Genomic DNA, 25,420 nt, shown 5'->3' with positions numbered 1-25,420 from the left:
GGCAGGTTAATAAGGAGTCCAAGCCTAAGGCCCCTTTAAGGAGGAGGCAAACATTCTTTCTTTTTCACATTCTTTGCCTTAGACAGGTAGGCCTTGTAGGCAACAGTATCTCTTGCCCAAAGGCATGCCTTTTTTTGAACTTTATATATGTTATGGGGAAAGCTCTGGGTAAAAACTTCCACAGCCTTGAGCTCGGGCTTTACCTGTTCCTTCTGACTAATCTCATGCTGATGTCTTCCCAGGATGTATGTTACAGGAAAGGGGTGGAACAACATGCTCACAACCTTGAAATATTTTTCATCTATTCTCAGCAACTAGTTGAGAAGTATAAACCACTTGAACTAGTGAGGCGGGGACTCTCCTGCCCCCTTCTGATGTCTATGTCAAAAGCTTTTTCTGTCACTTTCACTTTAAATAAAATCTACAAAAAAAAACTCTGAGTGACTGAGAATGTCTTTGGTCCCAGAGTTAAATCTTCTCTTTCAGAGACCACAAATCCGGTGACACCGTTCACCATTCACCACTAAGCTGTCAAGACCAGGTGTTGGTGAGGAGCTCAAGAACTGAAACGCTCTCCCACTGCTGGTGGAAAGTGAAACGTTTAAACCATTAAAAAAAAAAAAAAAGACACTTTGGCAGTTTTAAAAACTGCTAACCATACACCTACCATAAGATGCAGCCGTTCCACACACACTCAGCAGAGATATGAAAGCGCGTGTCCACACCCAAACGCACGTTGCTGCTTCATTTAACAGGACCAAAGACCCAGCGACAGTGAGCGGAAAGCTGCGCTACAGCTGCATGAGGAACAGGCCAGCGCTAAGAAGGGGCGAGCTGCTGCACACACTGCCATACAGAGGGGGCTCAGCATGACTCTGCGGAGTGGAGCTAGACAGAAAGAACTACTTGGTGTGTGATTCCATTTGTATAGAATCTTTAGAAATCCAGCTTAACACACAATGAGAAAAAGCAAATTGGAGACTGTCTGGAGCCAGGGAGGAAAGGGCTGGCGGGATTACAAGGTCCCACAAGGAAACTTTGGGGGAGTGGTGGATATGCTCACTACGTTGATTGCACTGACGCCTTTGGGGTGTAGTCATAGAGCAAAGCTTACACCTATCGTACCGCCCAGCCATTCCACTCTGAAAGCACGTCTCTGAAAGCGCAAAGACTCATCTGTAACCAGTGAGGGGGGTCAGTGATGATTCTTTACCAAGAATGCAATTTCTTCAGAAAACATCAATAAGCTAGCTTCTGTTTCTTGATCATATTAAGGATGAACTACCTCCATGTTTTACACTTCCATTTAAAATGTACTGCAATTATATTCACTGGTTCATTCAGCTTTTTCTTACTAGGTTTCATGTACCAATCAAATTCACAGTGAGAACTTCTGCCCCTTTACATGTTATTCCCAATATGCCCGGTTTTCCAGTGTCTGAGTTTTACCATGTGTGGGTTTAGCCATCGTGGAATCATTTTCTGCTATTCTTCCTAGCAATACGTTTCATTACGAATTCTAACTTTTGAGAATATTGGCCATGCCTAACAATCCCTAAGGAAGTAAGCATGTTCCTCAAATGCCCGAACCCTTTTGGTGGTTCTGCACACACACAGCTGGCCCATTCCCTCCCTGCTCCTCCTGCCCCTGTGCAGAGGTTTCTGCTCCAGGATCTGCGAGCCATTCTTAGGGCCAGGGTGTCCAAGGGAACATGAAGGCAGATGAGAGTCTCACTCCACGCACAAACAGCTTCATTCATAATTTTTAAAATGAAAATGTAAGCGTACAAACAGCTTCATTCATAATTTTTAAAATGAAAATGTAGGCATCAATTGGGTCGGCAAGGATCAATGAATTTGCTGTGAACCAGTGTTGGCTTAGAGGTGGGGAAGTGTGTTGAAAGACTGGCAGGCCCCTTCCGGGACACCACGGCCTCGTAAATGCCCCTATTGTGGAGCGCAGGGAGAGACAGGGCTGCGCGCGTGCTGATACTGAAATGTCTGCATTTGATAAGTGGAAAAGGAAGCCAAGGAGTAGCAGGAGCAAGGGAAATCGAAGAAGGGGATCAGGTTCTATTCACGTGCGTGAGAAGCTTGCAGAAGGCACACCAGAGCCCACTGCCTGCTCTCTGCCGGCTCCCATCAGTGTTGCTTGAGCTCAGCCCTGTCTCTCCAGGAAGGAGACCCAAGTCTCACCTGCAGATCACAGGCCCAGGGGAAAATTCTCCACCTCAAGGAGGAGAGAAGAAACAACTAAAAACAGATTCCTCTCGTGGGTCTGTCTCTCTGCACCAGGAGAGCGTGGCCTCCAGCAGACTTGGACGCACACCCTTCATTTTCAGTCAGCTCACCTCGAGGGAGCTGCCCGGCCCCTTGATTTAATATGCAGAGACACCAGCACTTAATAATTACCTGGAATATGACCCCAGGTCATCTTGTTCTCGTTAAAAAACACAACTGACTTGGTCAGCTACAAACTGGCAGTTGCCATCCACCTCTACAAGAATGAAATCAGGTGCCGCTCCAGCTGCTGACTTTCCACACCCTCTGAGAAGAGTTCAGGGTGAAAAGCGGACAGACAGGAGGCTCTTGGCGCTCCAGGAAAACCGACAGGACAGGTCTTCAGACAGTTAGGTATTTTCAGGAGCTAGCTTTACGACCCCAAGTCTTCAATCTCCTCATATCTAGAAAAGCACTAAAATCCTTCGGGATGCTGTCTGCTCCTCATGACCAGCAGGGATCTTCAGGAGACCAGCAGAAACCTCTAAAAACAAAAGTGTGCTTGATTGCGTGTATTCCCCCTTCACCAGAAATCTCACATGTACTGACCTTCCCCCACTGCCTCTTTGGAGCGGTTTCTCAGAGCTGTCTGAAGTGCCGTTTCTCATGCTCGAGTCCTTCATTTTACCCCAAATAAAACTTAACTCACAACTCACGTTGTGCATTTTTTTTTTTAAGTCAACATCATTAATACAATACAAGGGTGAATGGAGGCAGGGTAGATCTGATGAGGGATTAAGTTGGGGAGGGCATATAGGAAGAAGTCCAGAAAGCGTCTCTTAGTGCATATATATTTATATTTGTATTTATATCCATTTATTGCGTCTTTTTTCCCTCAGGAGTGAGGGCTTCGCTGGGTCCGCCGAGAATGGGCTCAGATCAGGAGGCGTGTCGTCCTGGAAGGTCTGTGGTTTCCATTTCATAACTGCTCTTTTCGTTCAGAAAGGCCTTTCCCTTCAAGACCTCTATGAGCTGCTGCAGTCGCTTGGCAAAGGAGAGCGCCTGGGGAGGCCTAGTGGACGGCTGCGGTGGGGGTGGTCGTCGGGAGGGGGTGGCAGATGGGATGGAGGGTCGGAGGTTTGAGGGATTTAGGGGTTGGGCCACGGCAATAGCTTGCTGAGAGGGAGGTGGTCGAGGAACGTGTTGGAAGAACCAAGGTGGGCGAATGGAAGGCTGGACGGAGCCAGGGCTCGCTTGGGCCCCTGGAGTAGAAGCGGGGGAGGCAGTGGGCAACTGAATCATGTGCACGGCGGTAGAGCCTATCTTGGAGGCGATCCAGTTCAGATAGGACCAGGTAGACGTGTAGACTCCGGGGCGCTTAGCTCGGGCACAGCCTACCCCCCAGCTTGTGATTCCCACGACCACATAGCTGTTTTCCGCGCTGTCTTTGCACATGAGAGGCCCGCCGCTGTCCCCCTGCCCAGAAGGATACAGAAGTCACGCTCTGCCCGAGCCACGTTCCCTGCCCAGAAGGGCCGAGGCCTCTGGGCAGTTTCTGCAGTCACGCGGCCTCCTGCTGCCGTGAACACGGGCAGTTATGGCAGAGTTTGAGGTGGTGCCAACAACTTCTTTGGGGCTGTGAGAAGGGTAGGGATTTCCATGGGTTTTCTTGCACTGATGGGAGGAAACACAAGCCCATGTGTCTCTGTGTATGGTTCTACGTGGGCGCAGGAGCGTGTGTGTACAAGTGGGTTGGCCCTTCTGCATTCTGGTGAAGAGGTAAGCGTTCTCTCCCGGGCAGTGTTCGGGGGACATGCTCTCTGTGTGAGGGTGGGAGAAAGCTCTAACTGTGGTGGTTGAGTCGTTGTTGGGCAGCATATGCGTGTCACCACCCAAGCGCGTAGTGACTACAGACAGTGGGAGACCAGGGAGGTTTGCTCAGGGATCCAGAAAGGAAGCGTCCACGAGCGCGCCGGCGGAGAGTTACCTGGCAGGTGTCAATCTTGCCTTCAGGGTACCCTGCGCACACGTTGGTTGAACGAATGCGCCCGTTGTACCATCTGGTCGAGTTACACAAGTCGAGGTCGATGAGGTCCACGCGCGCCTCCTGCAGCATAGGGGATGTCCTGCGGGCTACAGCCAGGCAACTCAGTGGTCAGTAAGCACACAAGACGTCTGGAAAAGCCCTGCCTTCCTCCCACCACTGAGCCCCCAACGGCCTCAAATGCTCCGCTTGAACCTAAGAGCCGCGGAGGCCTATGGCTTCTCCTCATCCTCCTTCCAGCCTCTCCTTACCCACCCCTGCAGGGAAGGAAGCACCGCTGGAGGAGCACACGAGACCTGAGAGGTGGGACTGCGGGACAGAGGAAGGAGGGGACTGCGGACCGACGACAGACGGAGGGCGGCGGAGGCAGCTGAAGGGCCGCACACGTTAAGGGTGCATGCTGGCCTATGGAAGTTTGCCATGATATTGACAATTATAACAAGGACATGCTGAGCACTTACTTTGAGTCCCACAGGCTTCATCTCATTCACTCCTCACAGGCACTTCATGAGTTAGAAACAGTTATTCCCCTTTTCTCCAATCAGGAGATTGGAAGACCACTTCCCTAGGTCACAGTAGGGAACCTTGGACTCACACCAAGGGTTTTCCTCTCTAGACTCGAGTCCAGGACACACTTTTCATTCTGGCTATAGGTCATCCTCTGCATTCTAGCCTCCATCCAGCTGTGGACGGGACCCGCAGGACTTGGGCTGATGAGTCCCTCCCATGGGCCTCATATCTTTATTCAGATATGGAGGCAACAGACCTGCGGTGATGCCTCCACACACAGCAGGCCTGTCAGGGCACAGGTGGTTGAAATGACCACTGAGGCCAGGTCAGAACTCCCTTTATAGCCTCAGATGCTTGGCCATGACCAGGGGTTAAGAAAGCCCCAGCCTGCACTGTGGCTGGAGCAACTGACATTGCATCTGGCCTGGAGCCCAAGCCCAAGGCCAGGTGCTGAGAGATGATGCTGTGAAAGTGCTGCACTCAATATGCCAGCAAAGTCGGAAAACTCAGCAGTGGCCACAGGACTGGAAATGGTCAGTTCTCATCCCAATCCCAAAGAAAGACAATGCCAAAGAATGTTCAAACTATTGCACAATTGCCGTCGTCTCACATGCTAGCAAAGTAATGCTCAAAATTCTCCAAGCCAGGCTTCAACAGTACATGAACCGTGAACTTTCAGATGTTCAAGTCGGATTTAGAAAAGGCAGAGGAACCAGAGATCAAATTGCCAACATCTGTTGGATCATACAAAAAAGCAAGAGAGTTCCGGAAAAACATCTACTTCTGTTTTATTGACCATGCCAAAGCTGTTGACTTTGTGGATCACAACAAACTATGGAAAATTCTTCAAGAGATGGGAATACCAGACCACCTGACTTGCCTCCTGAGAAATTAAGGTCAAGATATTCAGGTCAAGAAGCAACAGTTAAAACTGGACATGGAACAACAGACTGGCTCCAAATTGGGAAAGGAGTGTGTTAAGGCTGTATATTGTCACCCTGCTTATTTAACTTCTATGCAGAGTACATCATGAGAAATGCCAGGCTGGATGAAGCACAAGCTGGAATTAAGATTGCCAGGAGAAATATCAGTAACCTCAGATATGCAGATGACACCACCCTTATAGCAGAAAGTGAAGAGGAACTAAAGAGCCTCTTGATGGGAGTGATAAAGTTGGCTTGAAAGTCAAGATTCAAAAAAAGAAGATCATGGCATCTGGTCCCATCACTTCATGGCAAATAGATGGGCAAACAGTGGAAACAGTGACAGACTATTTTCTGGGCTCCAAAATCACTGCAGATGGTGACTGCAGCCATGAAATTAAAAGACGCTTACTCCTTGGAAGAAAAGCTATGACCAACCTAGACAGCATATTAAAAAGCAGAGACGTTGCTTGGCCAACAAAGCTCCATCTAGTCAAAGCCATGGTTTTTCCAGTAGTCACGTATGGACGTGAGAGGTGGACCATAAGGAAAGCTGAGTGCCAAGGAATTGATGCTTTTGAACTGTGGTGTTGGGGAAGACTCTTGAGAGTCCCTTGGACTGCAAGGAGATCCAACCAGTCCATCCTAAAGAAAATCAGTCCTGACTATTCATTGGAAGGACTGATGCTGAAGCTGAAACTCCAATACTTTGGCCACCTGATGCGAAGAGCTGACTCACTGGAAAAGACCCTGATGCTGAGAAAGATTGAAGGCAGGAGGAGAAGGGGACGACAGAGGATAAGGTGGTTGGATGGCATCACTGACTCGATCGACATGAGTTTGAGCAATCTCCGGAAGTTGGTGATGGACGGGGAGGCCTGGCGTGCTGCAGTCCATGGGGTCGCAAAGAGTTGGACACAGCTGAGCAACTGAACTGAACTGAAATGGAGCCCAAGAGCCAAGGCGACTGTACCCTCTGAATGATGTGGTCCCACAGACGGGAGAATGCCAACAGCCCTGCCACAGCAGCACCCACAGCCCAGCCACCGCCCAGAGGGTTTGAACACCGTGTGCAGTACGGGCGGGAAGGGGCAGACTCGGGGCGCACGGCCAGCAGGGAAGCCACAGAGCACTGTGGCTGGGGAGGGCTCCCGTAAGCATCCGGTGGATGGCTGCTGAATGCATGTCTGCGAGGCTTCGGTCATGTCCCCAGCCTCCTTAGCCCCCACTTTTCCTTCCCACCTAAGCAGGGAGGGGCTCATGCATTCCCTGCCCTTTAGGTACAGGTGACATGGAGCTAACAAGCACAAGCCTGGCTTGCTGGCCATTAAAGTGACCCTTTAAATCTATGGCAGAGCCCACAGCCTCGGAAGCCATGCAATTCACTAAGAGACAGGTGTCCTGAGACACAATAAGAGCTTTCTCAATCTCAGCACCTTGGCTTTAAATATCAAATGCCCAAAAGCCTGCAGACACTAAAAGTCTGATGGAAAAAGAGACTGATCCCCAAAAGTACTCTTCCAGCCCCAAAGCATCTGAGTTCAAGGAAGCGGTAGGTCCAGATAAAGAAAGGTCAGAAGGAGTATCACAGGAGCCTGGGGGTTTCTTCAAGACTTGGCCCGGGAGGCCCAGGTTCAGTTGCTGCGTTGGGAAGATCCCCTGGAGAAGGGAGTGACTACTCGCTCCAGTATTCTTGCCTGGAGAATTCCAGGGACAGAGGAGCCTGGCGGGCTACAGTCCAGGGGGCCCCAAAGAGTGAGACACGATTGAGCAGCTAAACACTTTCACTGTTTAGGGGATGGGTTTGCAAAAACAAACAGAAAGGGATAGAAACTGAATTAAATTCAAGGTGATTCTAGAACAGAGAGGCCTTGTGTGACATCCAGGATATAGATGGGAGCCTACAATTCTCCTGAGCAAAAGGATAGCAGAGGGTTGAGGGGTGGAAACCCTGAGATCAGCCTCCCAGGGACTGCAAGAACCCCCCGAAAGCTGAGGACAAGTTTGGAGAGGTGGACAGAGCAGGGCTGGGGGTGGAGCAAGAAGAAAGTGTGCGCTTGCTCTGGGAGCCGCGGCAGAGCCACAGACGCCAGCAGCCAGACAGAGGCTGACACCCCAGGCCAGGGCAGGGGCTGTGAGACACCCTTCCCCCAGGGCGGCACAGGCAGCAGTCCTGCCGAAAACCAAAACCAGCTTTGAGAGAGGAGAAGAGTAGAAGACGCAAAAAACACTGAGGTTTAAACCCCAGGAGGCCCAGATTTTCCATCAGTGAACAGAAAGGAGACTGAGCGCCAAGTCCATTTCAATCATGCGTTCACACCCCTGACACGGCTGGTGAAAATTCACGTGCCCGCCTACGGGAAGCTGAAAGTGCAGCTCACATACAGAGGCCTGTTCTACTCGGTCTTGCCCCACTGCCAGAAACACGCTGCCCAGGTTGCTGACCCGCACAAAGTCCCGCCCAGCAGCAGCCCCTTTCGTGGTCTACAGAGGACACACAGTAACAGCTGGGTGGGACCGACGGCCAAGGGTCGGGGGCAGAGATGGCCAGGAGGGGCCACGGGCAGGAGTCGCAGAGCTTGGAGACCATGTGACCTGGCCCTTCCATTTACAGATGGGGAAGCCGAGGCTCGGAGAGGGAAATCCCATCCATGGCCCTTCACCACATGCTGCCTGCCTCAAGGCATGACCCCCACCTCCAGAGGCAGCCCTGGAGCTCCAGGCCCAGCCTTGACCCCATTCCAAAGATGCCGAGGGGCTCTTCCATGCGTGCCGCCCAGCCATCCCTGGTGGCCACACCAGCCTCTGGCGAGGGGCCCTGGACACGGAGCTTCACTCTCAGTTTCTCTGGCTGTGAAAGGGGACAGCGACAGGATCCACTCACAGCGCAGGGCTAGGGACTGGGTAGGGCTCAGGCACGCAACACCGTATTCCCCCTTCACCTAAGACCACGTCGACGGGGTTTGCCCAGCCGTACTCACCATTCTCTTGTAAGAATCCCCAGCCAGCCACCCAGCATGTCTGGGGAACTCTGGGTGGGCCTGCCCTAAACTGAGGCAGGCATCCTGGTCCAATGAAGTGCCCGCAGGTAACAGGAGGGGTGATCTTCATGAGAGCAATGTCGTTGGCCTCTGAGCTCGCGGAGTATTTCTCATGAATGATGATTTTCTCAACATATCTCTCCTGCAGAGGCGGCTTCACTGGCTTATTGGTCCCCCACTCCACTTCCTTAGCTCCGAAGATCAGCCTCCAGTCGGTCACTTTTCTGTGGGCACAGAGGTAGGCCAGGTCACGCTGGCTGCAGACTAGCTGATGGCCGTGACCCTCGGACAGCCCCATCCCCAGCAGGTCCGGGCCAGCCCCATGGTCTGGTTGCCACTAGGCCCGAAGCCTCAGGGACCCTTGGCACTGAGACCCTTGGAGAAGGCCCGGTTCTGAGAAGAGTCTCTCCGCAGACCCCTTCAGCGAGTTCCCGCACATACTTTTTGATCCTGAAGCAGTGAGCGGCCGTGAGCAGCCACTGGGAGTTCAGCAGGGAGCCCCCGCACACGTGGTACCGCCGGCTGTTGTGGTACGTGAAGATCTGGAGGCTGGCCATCCAGGGCCAGGCCCCGTGGGCGGCGTCTTGCCCACCGATGACCCGAACGCCCCCCTGCCGGTTGTGCCTGAACCGGGTCCCGCACGGGCCACTGAGGAGAGACCACGGGCGCGCGTCAGGTCGAGGCCAGCCCGGCGCCTCTGCAGCGAGGGGAGAGGGGCCTGAGGCCGGCCACAGGGGGAGCCTCCGAGGGGTCCCGGGCCAGCAGGGGCAGCCCCAGGGTGGGAGTCCAGGGGGGCACGGCTGAGCAGCGGTGCTGGGGGCTGTGCCGGGACAGGCGGCCAGGGGCTCCGGGAAACGCTCAGCCGGGGGGCTTTCTCGGGTCTTAGAGGGGCCGCAGGCAGCCAGGACAGACCAAGGGCCCTAGCAGAACGGGAGATGGCCGGGCAGGAGAGGGAGCCAGCGTGGGCGTGAAGCGGGTGACCCTGCTGGAGGCTCAGGAAGGAGCCCGAGGGGCTCGGGGCTGCAGGGCTGGGCTGGGCGGCAGCAGAAGGAGAGCGGCGCAGGCGGAGGTGACCCGGGGGGAGGCGTGCGGGCCGGGGCGGAGGCGGACGCCCAGGGCTCTGTGTCGCTGGCGAGAAGGAGGGAGTTTCTGGGACTGCAGGGTACCTGGGGGGCTTGGGAGTCTACACATGGAGTGGGGGTCCCCGAGGTGCTGCATGAGGAGGCCCTGGGATCTCTGGGGAAAGCGCAGGGCCGGGGGGAGGTGTTTCCCAGGCTCCAGGACTCGATGCTCAAGAGGCAGTGAAGCCGGTCACTGGTGGGGACGGGGGGCAGTGGAGACCGGCCTGTGCTTTGCAGAAGCCCCCGAGTTCCTCTCGGGAGGAAACTCTAGATGCCAGGGGCTCTGGGGGCTCCGGGCTGAGGATGGCGGGAGGAGGGAAGGTCCGCATTGGCGATGTGGGGCACAAGCACCGTGAGACCCAGGGGAATGCTAAGGCCCCAGCTTGGCTTTCTGCAGAGCCCCAGACAGAGGGAGTCTGCACGGGGTCTGTTACTCAAGACACCCTCCCCCTCCCCAAGTTGTCTGACACTTACTCACACGTGGTGTTATCTCTGGCGACCACAGATACTGCCAAGACCAGCAGAACGGCAGTTGGCAGCATCTCTGCCAAACGCCTGCCCCGGCCAGGCCTGGAAGCCCAGTGACCTCACAAAGCTTCACGGCCTTCCGACCAATCAGCAGGGTGACGTCCCACCCCCACCCTCCAGAAACCAGGCCAGGCGGTTCATGCTGCAGCGACTTCCCGACGTCTTGCACAGCCTCCCCCAGCCCTCGCGCAAACTGTACCCACGGTCAGCCCCTCTGTGAGAAGACGGTCCAGCGCGTCAGCAGCTCAAGGGAGTCAGGCTCCACAGACTGACAGACCATAACCCTGCAGAAGGCGAACCCTTTCCCTCTTCCAAGGGCGTGCTCTCAGCACCCTTTCTAAAGACCATTCTGACTTTCCCTAGCTTAGAACTCGGAGAAAGTGATGGCACCCACTCCAGTGCTCTTGCCTGGAAAATCCGATGGACGGAGGAGCCTGGTGGGCTGCAGTGCATGGGGTTGCGAAGAGTCGGACACGACTGAGCGACTTCACTTTCACTTTTCCCTTTCATGCATTGGAGAAGGAAATGGCAACCCACTCCAGTGTTCTTGCCTGGAGAATCCCAGGGGCGGGGGAGTCTGGTGGGCTGCCGTCTCTGGGGTCGCACAGAGTCGGACACGACTGAAGCGACTTAGCAGCAGCAGCAGCTTAGAACTATGAAGCCCACTTTTCGGTCCACAAAGTCTCGCATCTTCTGCCCGGATGTCTCCAGGTCTCCTTTCCGGGAGAAACGCAACGCAGAAAGTTGTCTTCTGTACCTGAGTGGCAGGAATTCTCAGCACAGATACCTGAATGTCATGAAATAATGCTGCTTCTGCTTGTCAGGAGACAGCATCTCGTGTCCCGGAACAGAAAAACGCTCCACTCACCTACCTGGATGGTAAAAAGTTCTACCTCCCCTGCCAGCGCGTGCTGAGGTCACGTCTCTACCTGCTGCAGGAGCAGCCTCAGCACCTGTACCTGGGCACAAGGTCTCAGCTGGCCTGTCCGAATGGCCAGGAGTCACTCCTCACTTACGTGACGGTCACGAGGCACCACCTACCTCTCCGGCCCAAGTGTCAGGACACCTCCTGTCCTCTTTCCAGGTGCGAAGCGCTTCAGATATTCAGACGACCCCACTTCTCCTCCCTGAGCATCTTCTCTAACTGAATGTTCTACTTGCGAGGTGGGGGGATGGCATCACCAACTTGATGGACATGAGTTTGAACAAGCTCCGGGAGTTGGTGATGGACAGGGAGACCAGGTGTGCTGGGGAGTCCACGGGGTCGCGAAGAGTCAGACACGACTGAGCGACTGAACTAACTGAATTTCTCATCTCATGTGACCTTCATGTCACATCCCCCTCAACTGAACGCCCAGTAGGTCGCTCATATCTTACCTGCTGATGGAAGCTATCATCTCCTCCCCCTGACTGTGGGGATCTCTCTTTTCTTCCAGCTCAGGACCAAAGACCTCAGACGGGAGAGTGACTTTGTCCCATCTTCTCTACCTAAGAACCGAAAGGTCTCGTGGCCGCGGAGTGTCAGGAGGCTGCGTCTCACCTCTGTGAGTGCTCTGCACCTTCAACTGACACACTGAGGTGCTGGGGCTCCCGTGTCCCCACCTGACTGCCAGGCCGTCCCCAGGCTCCTGCTGGAGGAGGTCCTGGTCCCCCTGTCGGAATCCTAAGCTTCCATATTCCCCACCTGAGCACCTCGAGGTCTCCTCTCTTCTACGTAAGCATCCGAATCTCCCAACTCCACCCCGTCTGAAGTCTTTCCTGCCCTTCCTGAGTGTCTTGAGGTCTCATCTCCACTATCTGAGGGCCATGAAATCTCGTATCTCCCATTTGAGCACAAGCAGGTCTTACAGGCCCTGAGTGTCGGGGGGTCTTGTCTCCACCTGACACGCCTCATCTCTTCTGCTCTGTATCTGGAGGCCCTGCCTCTTCTCTCTGAGTGACCAAGGGGTCTCCTCTCTCCTGCTGTACCACAAGCACACCTCATCTTCCCTCTGTGAGCCCTCCTCATCCCTGGGCATCAGGCATCTCCGTCTCTCCTATCTAATCGTCAGGACATCTCATTTCCTCTCCAGAGTCCAGAGACATCCTCTCATGCATTTCGTTGTCAGGAAGTTACCACTTTCTCTACATGACTGTCCCTAAATCTACTCTCCCTGCAGGCCAGAAGGTCTTGTCTCTCTTGTTACAAAGCCAGAACACGCCTTTCATCTTTATTTACTAGGAAGTGACAAGGACTTATCCCCCTGGTGAGAAGCAGGGTGATTTAATTTCCTTACTTGAGTTCAGTCTTCATTATTTCCCTTCCTGTCAGGCAAGAGGTTTTATTTCCCTGAGAAGAATGCAGTCGGGTCTCAGGAGCACCAGCTATCTGAGTGGCACAAGGGCTTTATCCCTGCCGCTGCGTGTCGAGGTCTCCTCCTCCGCACCCTGAGTGTGGGGGGATTTGCCCCCTCCACCGGCCTCGCTCTTGGGCACCGTGTCTGCTGGGGGTCTCTAACTTCCCATGCCTGAGTGTCACGAGACTTGTTTCTAGTTGAGTTTCAGGAGGACTCCTCTCCCATACATAAGTTTCCAAGGTGTCTTTCTGTCTCTCTCTCATGGCAGGTGGCCTCACCTCCTCTATCTGAAGGCCTGCAAGGTCCTATTTCACCTACCTGAGAACTTGCTTATTTTAACTCGGTAACAGATTGTGCCTAATAAAGTAATCAGAAAAGACTTTGAAAATATCGTTCAAGAAATGGCAGCAGGAAGTCAATAAGTGATGTTACAGTTTCGACTGTTAAAGATTATCCAGGTGTTTTTACAAGATTCTGATGGGCATAAAATTGAAATGGAATTTAGATTCCTGTGAATCATGTAACAGAATGATGTAACCATTGATTTTAAATGTTAACATGTACAATTTTCTGGAAGTCATGTTTGCAAGCTTGTTTACAAGCTTTTTAAAATATGAGATGAAAATGTAAAATAAAAGCTTTAAAACAGAAAGGGGTACCCGGATTTTCAAAACATTTAGGGCTTATGGAATAACAAAGTTTGAAGATCCGGTGTCTAGATTTTAGAAGAAAGCTGCTGTGTGACTCTGCAGAGCAGCAGCCACTCCTGACGCTCAAACAGGTTCCAGCCCCTGCTCGCAGACACAGTTATACGCTGAGGGTCACACACCCGACCAGCAGGTTTAGCTGTGTCATTAAACCTAATGGGAGAGTGACTTCGTCTGCCTGCTCCACACTGTCCTGAAGAGCAAAGGAGAGCCAGGAAGGCACAGGACAGTGAGGCTTCTGGGAACACAGGACGGGGTCTCCATGGCTCCTGGTGGTTCGCTCAGGCCAAGGTGGAGCTCCCAGCAAGGGGGGCAGGACAAGGGGTCCCCCCTCCTGAGGCTCCTCCTCCCCGCTCGCGAGCCCCTCTCGCTTCCCCAGCCTCCTTCCCCCGCTGGCTCCCTCTGCATGCCCCCACCTGGGGCGTCCTGTGCCCACCCCCGGCCCAGCCCCAGCAGGCTCCCGCCTCACTTTTCCCAGCCTGCTAACTCCCACCCACCCGGTCATTCTCCAGCACACGGTGCTCCCTGCAGAGCAGGACCTTCCTCGTGTGCTCAGCCTCAGTGCCCAGAGCTGCCCACAGGACCTGCAGGGCGGTCAGCGGCGACGGCCACCCGCCAAGCGCTCCCTGCTCCATGCTGCAGACAGCGTGCTGGTGAGATGCTTAGGGCCCCTGAGGGGATAAAGCTGGGACGTTCTGAGGCCGTGAGGGGGCAGGAGGAGGCAGGGAGTGCACCATCCTGAGTGAGAAAGTGTCTGCCCAGAGGCGCCGGGAGGCGGCGGCTCACTCAGCGCCACGACCCTCTGCCATCCCACCACCTGCTCCTCTGACCAAGGCTTCTCTCGCCAAGTCCCGCTCTTGAAGGTTCTGACTCACTCACTTTCTGAGGCACTGAGGTGTCTTCTGACCCGTGGGATATCCGTCTTCTCCCCAGGACCCAGGGTCAGTACGGCAATGCCATTTCCACGCCATGATCCCACTGCCGTGCCTGCTGGACTGGCCCCCAGGTCCGGGCCCGGTTCCAGCTGGACGCAGGGTCCCACACGCGGCTAAGAGGAGGCCAACCCACAGCTGCCGCAGCGCTTGAGCTCAGGGGACTCAGAGACCCCCCTGTGCCTCCACATTCAGACCCTCCCAGGTCCCCACTTCCTTCTAGGCCACTCCTGTGGGACGACCACAGTTTCCAACTTGAAACTGAAGCCAAAAATGTGAAAATATGAAACTTAGAAATTGTGGGGCTTTCTAGACAGAGGGCAAGCCTCTCTCAAGATCCCACTGCCAGTGGTCACCATCTCAGCCTCAAAAGGGCCTTTGCCTTCCCGAGCAGGCCTTCCAGACATCCACCTGCTTCTCAGAGCTGCTCTGCCCTCCTGCCCACCCCGGGTAAAGACACCTGAGTTCACTCCCTTTCTGCACACGAGGCTTCACTCCATCCACCATTCTTATCCTTCCCGGCATTTGTCTCACTTCCCTGGAGGCATCACTAGGCCCCATCCTGAGTGGAGGTCTACATTTGCCATGTGTGATGTCCACGCCCCACCTTGACCTCAGCATGGCGTGGCTCTGCACACACTGCCCTCCTAGAACCCCGCCAGGTGCCCAGCTGGTCTGATGGCCCGCGTCCGCGGCTTCCGGCCGTCAGGCCTCAGCGACGCAGCCTCCACCTCCCACGGCTCCCTCTGGGTCTCTTTTGTCCACCCGCCTGACTACACCGCCCCCTTCACTCTTTGAGGTGCCCCTGCCCGTCCTGGGAGCTACCACCCTCCCCACCAGGTCCCATACAGGCTTGGCCCCATTAGTGGCTGGTGGCAGCCGGCTCAAGGGGAGATCCGAACTTAGGCAGGAGCTGTTGGGGCAGGAGGACACAGGCGGACAGGAGAGGGCTCAAAGACAGGAGCAGCAGAATCTAGGGGCAGCTGGACACTACCGGGAAGAGTGGACAGAGGCCACGGAGGATACCCAGACTTCTAGCTCAGGAGGGGTCATTCACTAGGCTGGTGAGCAGAAAGAGAAGCTTCCAGCTCAGGAAGCACGGGCTCAGGGCCAGCACAACTCAGAGAGGGCGAGCCACAAAGAAGCCAGGCACGCGGGCACGGAGGTCAGCAAAGAGACCGGGTCAGAGACAGGATCCATAGGTCATCAGTGTAGGCGGCCAAATGCCTGCTGAGGGCCAGGGAGGTTTGTGTGACCTCTCCATAGGAGGGCAGAGTCTGCGCTTCCAGTATCTCAAGTAGGCAACTGAGAAATGGTTTCATTTCTTATAAATTTATTACATAATAATATTATAATTATTATCAATAATAATAATATAAGAAACATAGATCTCTGTGGGGTGTATCACAACATCAGGGTCAGGAGGCCTCGGGGCTGGAGCAGGGGCAGAAACCCCCCAGGTGGAGCTCCGTACAAAAGGAGGGGCGAAGCGGAGCTGACCCTGTAAAGTTAAAAACCCAAACTGAACGGAACCAAAACCCACAGGTGAGTGAGACGAGTGTGTATGCGGCAGCCTGTTACGGTGACTGCTGCGTGGGTGTGACCTGGTCTGTTGGTGAAAGGGTTACTGGGTGTGAATCTGCCCAGGGCATGGGGCCGGTGGGCCGGGGCGGGGCGGGTGGGCACAGACCGGCGTGCCAAGCCCCTGGGCTGTGAAAACTTCTGTTTTCTGGGTTTTTTAATTTTTATTAAAAAAAGCTAGAAATATAAACAGAAACTCGTGAGTGACGTGGATGGAGCTTAGTCCAGACTCCAAACCCTAGGTTTAAAAACGTCCCGGGCCCCCCACCCCACAGGTCATTGCTGAGTGTGAGGAGTCACAGTAAGGGGGGCTGGGGCGCCCACTGGGGTCTTTGCCTCTCCCCAAGGCTCGCAGGGGCCTGACTCTAGGGGTGCCCCTATGACCCCCCCTAGAAGCCCAGCGGGGGCGGAGCACTGCCTCCAAGGGCCCTTGGGGGCCTCTCCCAAGCAGCAAGGCTTCACCAAGAAGGCCCACTCAGGCTCCGCGAGGCTCTGGAGGGACAGGCTCCGCCAACAGCAGGTCCCAGGGTGCAAGACGACCTCTGACTCTCTTTGGAAGTGGAGACGGGGCGCTTCCACAGCACACACCCATGCACGCACCCTGTGCAAGCTTCCGAAGCCCCCACACTAGTCCAGAGTGGTCCCCTGGGGCCACCCTCCAGTCAGGCACACAAGGGGCTCCAACGCACTCAGTCGCACCCCGAGTTTCACACACTCGCACATGTGCGCACACACACACAGGGCGGAACTGGCAACTTCAGGTCTGAGGCAGGGAGGCTTCTCTGCTGTAGTCGCCCAGCAGCGCGGAGAGGAGGCTAGACCCCTGCTGGGGGGGGGACCCTGTGAGGGAGTCGGCCGGGGGCAGGGGCCAGGGCCCTGCGCCCACACCCGCCCCGGGCGGCGCTCCCAGGCCGCGTGACCGAGCGAGGGCCCACAGGAGTCCCAGCCTGCCGCCCCTCCTCCACGCAGCACCTGAAGGGTCGGTGGGGAACACCATAGCTCAGCGAGGGGAGGGGGCCCAGCGGGGCCCCGGGGCGGGTACGAGGACCCTGGCCAACCCCAGACCAGCTGGAGCGTCCCCTGCCCCATGTGGGGCGGCAGTGGCAGTTGAGGGGCCAGAGATGGAAGACTGGGCAGCCGCAGCGGAACCGGGGGCTGGAGGGGAGGGGAAGGGAAGCTATTAAGGACAGAGATATTTGTTCCTTTTCTTGTTCCAAATATAGAGTGGATTAAAATATGCAAAACAGGGGGCTCCTTGGCCCCCAACCGAGAACCCCAATGTCTTCCCCCCTCCCCCCAGTCACCAAGGTGTGTCTTGACCTCGCATGCTGGACTAGGTTACCCCCTCTGGGAAAGTAGCCACCAGGAGCTCAGCGGGAGATGGTCAGGCTGGAGCACCCCGCCCCCGACCCCCTCCCGCTCCAGCCCCCCCCACGGCCCGCGCCCTTCCTGACCGTGTGCTGGGTGGGGCTCGACGGCCTGGGAGGGCGCTAAGCAATGTACAGGGCAAGTCTCCGAGCGACAGCGAACAGGACGATTCATGCAACATTCCTGGCCCGGGCGCCGGTAGGGTGGGGGCTGGGGAGTGGGCCGAGCCTGCAGCCCGGGGCGGAGGGGGGCCCTGCCCGCAGGGCGCGGCCGGGGCGTGGGGAGGGGGCGGGGGGCGTCAGCTGCCGTCCAGCTGCCTGAGCGCGCGCTCGATGTTCATGCGGTGGCCCACGCGCGTGACGCCCAGCTCCACGAAGTCGTCCTTGGTGAGCGCCGGCAGGTGCGCGCCCTCGATCTCGTGGTCCTCGAAGCGGTCGCGGTGCTCACCCAAGTGGATGCTCTCCAGCCAGTCGCCCACGTCGAACTTGCTCCAGAGTTGCAGGGGCTTTTGCTGGAAGGGCCGGCGGGGGCTGGGGGCCCCGGAGCCCGGGCCGGGCGCGGGCGAGGGCAGCGGCGAAGGCGAGGGCGAGCGGCTGCGCGCGCTCACGCTGCGCACCACAAACCGCACCTCCTTCGGCTCATGCGGGATGGAGAGGCTGGACGACTTGAGGATGGTGGGGGGCGCGAGGCCGAAGGGCCGCCCCACGCCGCCCGCCCCCGCCCCCAGCCCCTCCACCCGCTCCAGCGACGCGGGCTTCACCGGGCTCGGGGCGCGCCGCGCCACAGGGTAGCGGCCGCCGGGCCGCACCGGGTAGGAGGCCCCGCCGCCCGGGCCCCCAGGGCTGCGCTGCTGCGCTGAGATGGTGCTCAGCTCACCGAGGCTGCTGAAGAGCCTGCGGAGGGAGAGGGGGTCAAGGCCAGGTGAGGGGTACCAGGCAAGGTGGGGCCGGGCGGAGGGGCGCGGGGCCAGCGGCCAGGAGGACGCTGGGGGCGGGGACGGGGCGGGGGCGGGTAGCCTTAGGGCCAGAGGGAGAAAGGAGGGTAGGACCCTGGGGCTCCTCTGGCCTGTCCCCCAGAGTCAGTCAGTGCCCTGCTGGGGGATGGGGAGCCCTCGGCCGCATGGAGTGCGAGCCGCCCGGGCCCCCCTCCTCCCCCGCGGCTCCGAGAGCAGGCTGCCTGAGCAGGGACAGCCTCTGGGGCAAAGGGCTGACCCCGGTTCCTGACAGCCTGCGACACCGGCTCTGGACGCCGGCCCATCCACCCATACCACAGAGAGTAGGGCTGGCAATACCCCTCAGCACTTCCCGCTGTTATCATGAGGCCCAGAGAGACCTGGGCCGGCTGCAGGCCTGGCTGGGCCCTGATAAAGGCTGGTGGCGGCGCAAGACTGGACTGTCCGTGAGGCCTGAGACAGACAGCAGGCGGCGTTCACACCCACACGGAGCAGCAGCATGTGCAGGCAAGCACGCAGCGGCGGCAGCCGCGTGTCACATACATGCAGTGGCGGCGGCCACGTGTGTCACATACACGCAGCGGCGGCAGCCACATGTTACATACACAAAGCAGCAAGGGCAGCGGCAGCCACATATGTTACACGCAGTGGCGGCGGCCACATGTTACGTACACGCAGCGGCCACATATGTTACATACACGCAGCAGCGGCAGCCACATATGTTACGTACACGCAGCGGCAACAGCAGCGGCAGCCACGGACGTTCCCTACACTCAGCGGCGGCAGCAGGAGCGGCAGTGGCCTGCCCACGACAGTGACAAGCAGCACGTGTGCAGAAGCAGCACACACTCACACACACGCGCACGCAGATGGTCTTCACTCCCCAGCGTCAGCTGACAGGACCGGCCTTCAGCCCCTGTACCCCCCAGCATGGCCTCGGTGGGAGGCCCGACAGGGAGGCTCCTCCAGAGGAGAGCCACGCCTGTATCCCACATCGCCCCCGCCCAGTCTCTCCCTATGCCCCTGCTGTGGCCAAGCGGAGCCCTGGGGGCCGTGGCACCGGAGCCCCACGAGGCCAAGCACAGCAGAGATCCAGGCGGGCAGCGCGCGGACGGTGAGAGGCATGGGATGGGCATGCTCACTTACACAGCCGGCGCTCGGGACCACCGCGCAGCTAGACAGAGCAGCCACATGCAGATGGGCAGGAGAGAGCAATGAGAGAGAGAGTTAGCGCCAGCCCTGAGCGAGCAAGGCCGCGGCAGGACCACAGTGCACAGCCAGGTGGGGGGCCTGCTGGCCAGACACCCAGGAGGAGGCTCGGAGGCAGTGGGCCGCTGCCATGGGAGGGAGCACGCCGGAGCTGCAGGGCGAGGGGAAGTGCAGGCCAGACGAGGCGGCTCTGGGTGGGCTGCTGGCCCGCCTGTGCCCTGTTCTCCGCTTTGTGGCCCTCATCCACAGGCTTCACTCGGAGCCCTGTGTGCCAGATGCTCCGCAGACACCCGGCCCTGGGGGTGCTTGTGGCCTTGTGCTGCCGCTGGCCCAAGGGCTTCCCTCCAGCTGCTGGCCCGCCTCCCTGTCTCTGCCCTTGCCTGAACTGGGCTAAGGACCCCGCCCCTGGGCTCCCCCACTTTGGTGCCATCCTGCCTGGCTGCCTGGCGCCTGCCCCACATCTCGGAGGGCGTCCTGAGCATCACTCGCCCCTGAAAGCAGGCCTGTCTGCTCCTCCCTCACCAGTGCAGGGCCAGCATCTCCCAGGAGACCCAGCTCTGTCCTACTCGACCTGGTTTCCACTGCCTGGCTCCCTCTCCTCAGCCTCTGTCCCCGCTGCCTCGCCCAGTTGCTCAGATCCAGAGCAGAGCCTCTTGAAGAGGCCAGACCGTGCTCTCCCCACCCCGGCAGAGAGGGCCTCCAAGAGCACCTGGGTGATGGCTCAGGGAACAGGCACCAATCATTAGAAGAAACCCTCTTCTCCCCTACATCTGGCCTTCGTGGTACCACCTGGATTTCGGGGCAAAGTAGGGCGGCAGTGGCGAGTGGGGTAGACCCCCAGGGGCTGGAGGGAGCCCAAGCAGTAGAGATTACTAGGTAGGGCAGGGGACGGAGCTGGGGACAGCGCTCCCGTCCCCGTGCCCAGGCCCCCACACATCCCACCTGGGCCCAGGGACCTGCGTCTCAGGATGGAGTCCTGTGTGCCCACCCCAGGCGTCTCCTGGAGCGGGGTCAGGAGCCCTGGCAGGTGAACTGAGGCCAAGGATGAGGGCGCACTGGCTCAGCAGCGCCAGGGAGACCCTGCCAAGGAGAGATCCTGGGTGTGGAGGCTGGGGCTGGTGCCAGGAGCCGTGTGAGGGAGGGGCTGAAGGGCCATGATCCCCTGGGGCCTCGCGGGGAGAGGGCTCGTCACGATCCAGCTGTCCCCTGAGGCCCCAGGGCCCGGCAGGAAGTGTCCAGGGATGCCGCTGCCGGGGCTCTGCTCCTCCTCCCCTCCCCCTCAGGAACAGGGAACTGCCCACATTGTCCTGGGCCAGGACCCCGGGCGTCCGTGGTCGGGCCCACGTTTCCACACCACCTCTGCACAGCCGCCACTGTCCACCACCACTCTCCGCGCTCCGATGGCCTCTCCGCCAGGCCCTGACCAGGGCACGGCCCGGTCACAGCCCCGCCAGCCTCCCAGAGGGCTTCCGGGAACAGTCTCTAACACGGGTACCTCACTAGGCACCTGCACCCCTGGACGCCTCCTGGTCTTTCTCCAAACAGCTTAGCCAGGCTCCACAGTCCTCGGCACCCTTCCCAGTGGCGTCTGAGTCTTGTACTATCTGGCTCACTCCTGACGCCTGGACCAGTGAGGTCTGCTATCGCGCCTCCCCTCCCCTTGCCCAGCCCTGCAGTTGCCAAGGATGTCAGCAGAATCCCCTCGCTGACCTGTCCACCAGCTTCCCTCTTAGGTGCCCTTCCACTTCCTTTCTAGATGGGTCCCCCGATTAGTCCACACTTTCTCCCAGGCCGTGTCATCCACTTCCACCCTTTGCTATAACCAGTGTGTCCACAAATGCCGTACGTCAGGCCAAGCCAGGCTCTCCTGAGCCCCAGACCTCTGCTGGGATCCCCACACATGCTCTCCTCCCCAGTCCCTCTTACACCAGAGGCCTTGGAGCCCCCGTCAGCTGCCCCGTCTCCTCACCCACACGGCTCAGGAACGCAGGCCTTTCTCCTCATCCCCCAGCTACCTCTGATCCCACACCGTTCATGGCCTCACTCAGGACCTCTTGCCTGGCTTCCTAATTGTTAGCCTTGACGCCTGGTACCTAGCTTAAAGCCAGAAACACAATATTCATGGGGGGGGCTGGGGGGGATGCTGTAAGGCAAGAGCAACGAGACGTGTCACTCTCAGGCTGGACTGCCTGTCAACCCAGCGGCGCCAACAGGCGAGAAGCAGCCGGGCCTGGCCCCGGCCTCTGCCTGGAACTTTCTGCCACCACACTCGTGCAGGGCAGGTCTGAGCCTGCGGCCGCCTGCAACTTGAAAGGCTCACGAGGGAGGCAGCCCTCAAGAGGAGCTCAAACGATTCAGGCTGGGAGCACCACGAGGCCCCCTCTCAGGCATCAGCATCTCACCCCGGCCCTGCCTTCTCACTGCCCGCACCAGCTCACAGCTCCAACCTCCAACACTCCAGACACCCCTGGGCCCCCGCCGTGACCCCTCCCCACGCCTCCAGCGGAGGTCACAGCTCTTGAGGCCCTGATCACGGCTCCTGCAAAGACACCTCACAGGTCCCCCACCTGTGAGGACCTCCTCAAGGAAGGAGCACATCCCGGCCCCTGTGTCCTGCCCTGGCCGGCACACGAAAGGTCCAGTTTCCAAAGAGCAACTCCTGTGGGCCTTGAGGCACTGCAGTCATGTCAGGCTCCGGCCAGACTCCCGGATGCGAGCAGGACAGGGCCCACAGTGGGTCCCCCGGGCTGGGCTCTCCATCACCGCGGAAATGTGCGTCTTCTGTGGGATGATAACTAGTGACCCCCTAAGGAGACGGTCAGACCACAGCACGCCACACATCAGAAGTTCTGAGACGCACCACTGAGAAGAAACCTTGCCAACTTTGTGTCCAAGAATCTTTTTAGGTAAAATCAGATGTGCAGGCTCAGACAGGAATAAAGCTGAGAGCCAGAGCAGAACCGAGTGTCGCTGTGGGGCTCAGAGACGGGCAGCCCTCAGGCCACACGTGGGACTCAGATCCAACACGGGGTCTGGAAGACGGAGGGAGTTTAGAGCGGACGTGCGGCTCTGAGAAGACGCTCTGCTTGTCAGGCTAGACTGAAAGCTAGAAGCACAGAGAGCGAGCTGGTCTGGGACCAGAGTTTCCAGCAGCCAAGTCCATGGGCCTTCCGGATGCATTTCCACAAGTTACCAAGCTTCAAGTCCTTGACATAAGGGGTAACCTCTCCTTCCCCTTCTGAGATCTTTTCAGATCTCCAGGCCACACAGTGTCTTGCAGCTAAAGGGACATAGAGCCTGGACTGAGCTATCAGTGGAGAAGGTGGGCGGAGTGAGTAACTGCTTCCCTTGTGGGGTCTCTGTGGTGAGGAGAAGGCAGGCCTGGGGCCAGGCGACAAGGCTCGGGGTGTGACCCACCGAATGGCCGTGGCAACTGCCCTTGAGCTTCAGCTGGGATCAGTCCCGGAAGGAGACAGCCCCACCTGGACACCAGAACTTCCTACATTTGGGACCTGTCTCCAACAGACAGTGTCAGCAGCAGCTCTGTCATGACGTGAGAAGTGAGGGCCACACTCTAGCCACTGCTGGCTGCAAAGAGCTGCCCAGCAGCCCCGACCGGCAACACACGCAGCCACATGGGGGGCTGACTGCACGGGGGGCTGACTGCCTGTGGTCTCCCCCAGGGCTGAGGGCAAGGAGGAGGAAGGACGAAGTGTGAGCAGGAGCAGAAGGGAACGCAGAGGGGAGTGGCTGAGGAAGGGAAGGGCACACGAGGCTTAAGGCCGCTGGGCCTGCCGGGGGCACTGACTGGGCTCAACTGTAGTGACTTCAGAATCCACGTGCTGTTTGTTATACACCGGCTGATAAACGTAGGTGCTGGTCTACAGAATGAACACAGAGGCATTTTTGCGTGAGGGGAATCATTGTTCAGCTGTGACCCCGTGGACTGCAGCACGCCAGGCTTCCCTGTCCTCCACCATCCTGGAGTTGGCTCAGACTCATGTCCATTGAGTTTGTGATGCAATCCAACCATCTCATTCTCTCTCACCCCCTTATTCTCCTGTCCTCAATCTTTCCCAGCATCAGAGTCTTTCCAGTGAGTTGGTTCTTCACATCTGGTGGCCAAAGTATTGGAGCTTCAGCATCAGCCCTTGCAATGAATATTCAGGGTTGATTTCCTTTAGGAGTAACTGGTTTGATCTCCTTGCTGTCCAAGGGACTCTCAAGAATCTCCAGCGACACAGTTTGAAAGCATCAATTCTTTGGTGCTCGGCCTTCCTTGTGACCCAACTCTCGCATCCATAGATGACCACTGGAAAAACCACGGCTTTGATTATATGGACCTTTGTCGGCCAAGTGATGTTTCTGCTTTTTAACACCCTATCTAGGCTGGTCACAGTGCTCCTTCCAAGGAGCAAGTGTCTGTTAATTTCATGGCTGCAGTCATGGTCCGCAGTGATTCTGAAGCCTAAGAAAAGAAATCTATCACTGTTTCCATTTTTCTGCATCTATTTGCCATGAAGTGATGGGACTGGATGCCATGACCTCCATTTTTTGAATGTTGCGTTTTAAGCCAGCTTTTTCACTCTCCTTTCACTTTCATCAACAGGCTCTTTATCGCCTCTTCGCTTTCTGTCATTAGGGTGGTGTCATCTGCATATCTGAGGTTGTTGATAGTTCTCCCAGCAATCTTGATTCCAGCTTGACTCCAGCGGGCATTTCACATGATGTACTCTGCATATAAGTTAAATAAGCAGGATGACAATATACAGCCTTGACTTACTCCTTTCCCAACCTGGAACCAGTCTGTTGTTCCATGTCTGGTTCTAACTGTTGCTTCTTGACCTGCATACAGGTTTCTCAGGAGACAAGTAAGGTAATCTGGTATTCCCATCTCTTTTAAGAATTTACCATGGTTTGTTTTGATCCATACGGTCAAAGGCTCTAGCGTAGACAATGAAGCAGAAGGAGATGGCTTTCTGGAGTTCTTTTGCTTTCTCTACGATCCAGCGGATGCTTGCAATTTGATCTCTGGTTCCTCTGCTTTTTCTAAATCCAGTTTGAAGTTCTTGGTTCACGTACTGTTGAAGCCTAGCTCGGATGATTTTGAGCATTAGCTTGCTAGCATGTGAAATGCGTGCAACTGTACCGTAGTTTGAAGATTCCTTGGCATTGCCTTTCTTTGGGATTGGAATGAAAACTGACCTCTTCCAGTCTGGTAGCCACTGCTGAGTTTTCCAAATTTGCTGGCATATTGAGTGCAGCACTTTCACAGTATTTCAGGATTTGAAACAGCTCAGCTGGAAGTCCATCACTGTTTATACTAATGCTTCCTAAGGCCTACTTGACTTCACACTCCAGGATATCTGGTTCTAGATGACAAAGCAAGAATACAAAGAACTGTACAAAAAAGGTCTTGGTGACCCAGATAACCACGATTATGTGGTCCCTCACCTAGAGTCAGACATCCGGGAATGTGAGGGGAATTACTGCACGTCAACCCTGTGGGTGTCACCAGAAGGGGTTTCCTGACAGAGACTCCAGATCGCAGAGGACAAAGAGCAGGGCTTGAGGTCAGATGCCACCATTCACTGGCTGGAATGGCCCTCCTCAGAACCTCAGCTGTACTGTCTGAAAAGTGGAGCTTACATTAGTATCCATCCAACAGAAAGGCGGTGCAGACGAAGGGACGTGACTCGGCCTCATCCGTGCGGAGCGCGCTCATTTCCCATAAGGACGCTGAGTCCCCCTGCTGCCCTGGCAGAGCACCTGGCCACCCTCACTATTTCACAAGCGAGAGACTGAAGTTCACTGACGCGAAGTGGTTTGTCCAAGACTACAAACTCAGATGCAGCCTGCTGAGGGTCGGTATCCAGGGCCATCCGACCCGGCCAGCGTCAGGGAACAAGGTGAGTTGCTGCCGCTGACGAACACCACGGCACGAAGCA

The 25,420-nt window shown here is 56.9% G+C and overlaps 2 protein-coding genes across 5 annotated transcripts in view; both read right to left on the bottom strand.

Moving 5' to 3' along the window:
- Positions 1 to 2,932: 2,932 nt before the first annotated feature.
- On the bottom strand, positions 2,933 to 10,456 carry ACR (acrosin). Its single transcript, XM_069581900.1, has 5 exons — positions 10,334 to 10,456; positions 9,180 to 9,386; positions 8,679 to 8,962; positions 4,208 to 4,353; positions 2,933 to 3,696 (listed from the first exon to the last, which is right to left on the bottom strand). The coding sequence occupies exons 1-5, from the start codon at positions 10,399 to 10,401 to the stop codon at positions 3,160 to 3,162; spliced, it is 1,242 nt and encodes a 413-aa protein (XP_069438001.1). The 5' UTR covers positions 10,402 to 10,456; the 3' UTR covers positions 2,933 to 3,159.
- A 6,682-nt stretch (positions 10,457 to 17,138) lies between these two features.
- The window catches only part of SHANK3 (SH3 and multiple ankyrin repeat domains 3), a 49,749-nt gene continuing 41,467 nt past the window's right edge, over positions 17,139 to 25,420 (bottom strand). For 3 of the 4 annotated variants that reach the window (XM_069581896.1, XM_069581895.1, XM_069581897.1), the window contains exon 22: positions 17,139 to 18,204. In XM_069581896.1, the coding sequence (XP_069437997.1) occupies positions 17,610 to 18,204 (595 nt within the window). In that variant the 3' untranslated portion in view covers positions 17,139 to 17,609. Of the gene's footprint in view, positions 19,438 to 25,420 lie in introns of all 4 variants that reach the window. The other variant, XM_069581899.1, reaches the window with a different exon arrangement.

The sequence above is a fragment of the Ovis canadensis genome, chromosome 3 (assembly GCF_042477335.2).
Source record: "Ovis canadensis isolate MfBH-ARS-UI-01 breed Bighorn chromosome 3, ARS-UI_OviCan_v2, whole genome shotgun sequence".
Taxonomy (NCBI): Eukaryota; Metazoa; Chordata; class Mammalia; order Artiodactyla; family Bovidae; genus Ovis; species Ovis canadensis.
This window is presented reverse-complemented; position numbering and strand designations above follow the sequence as displayed.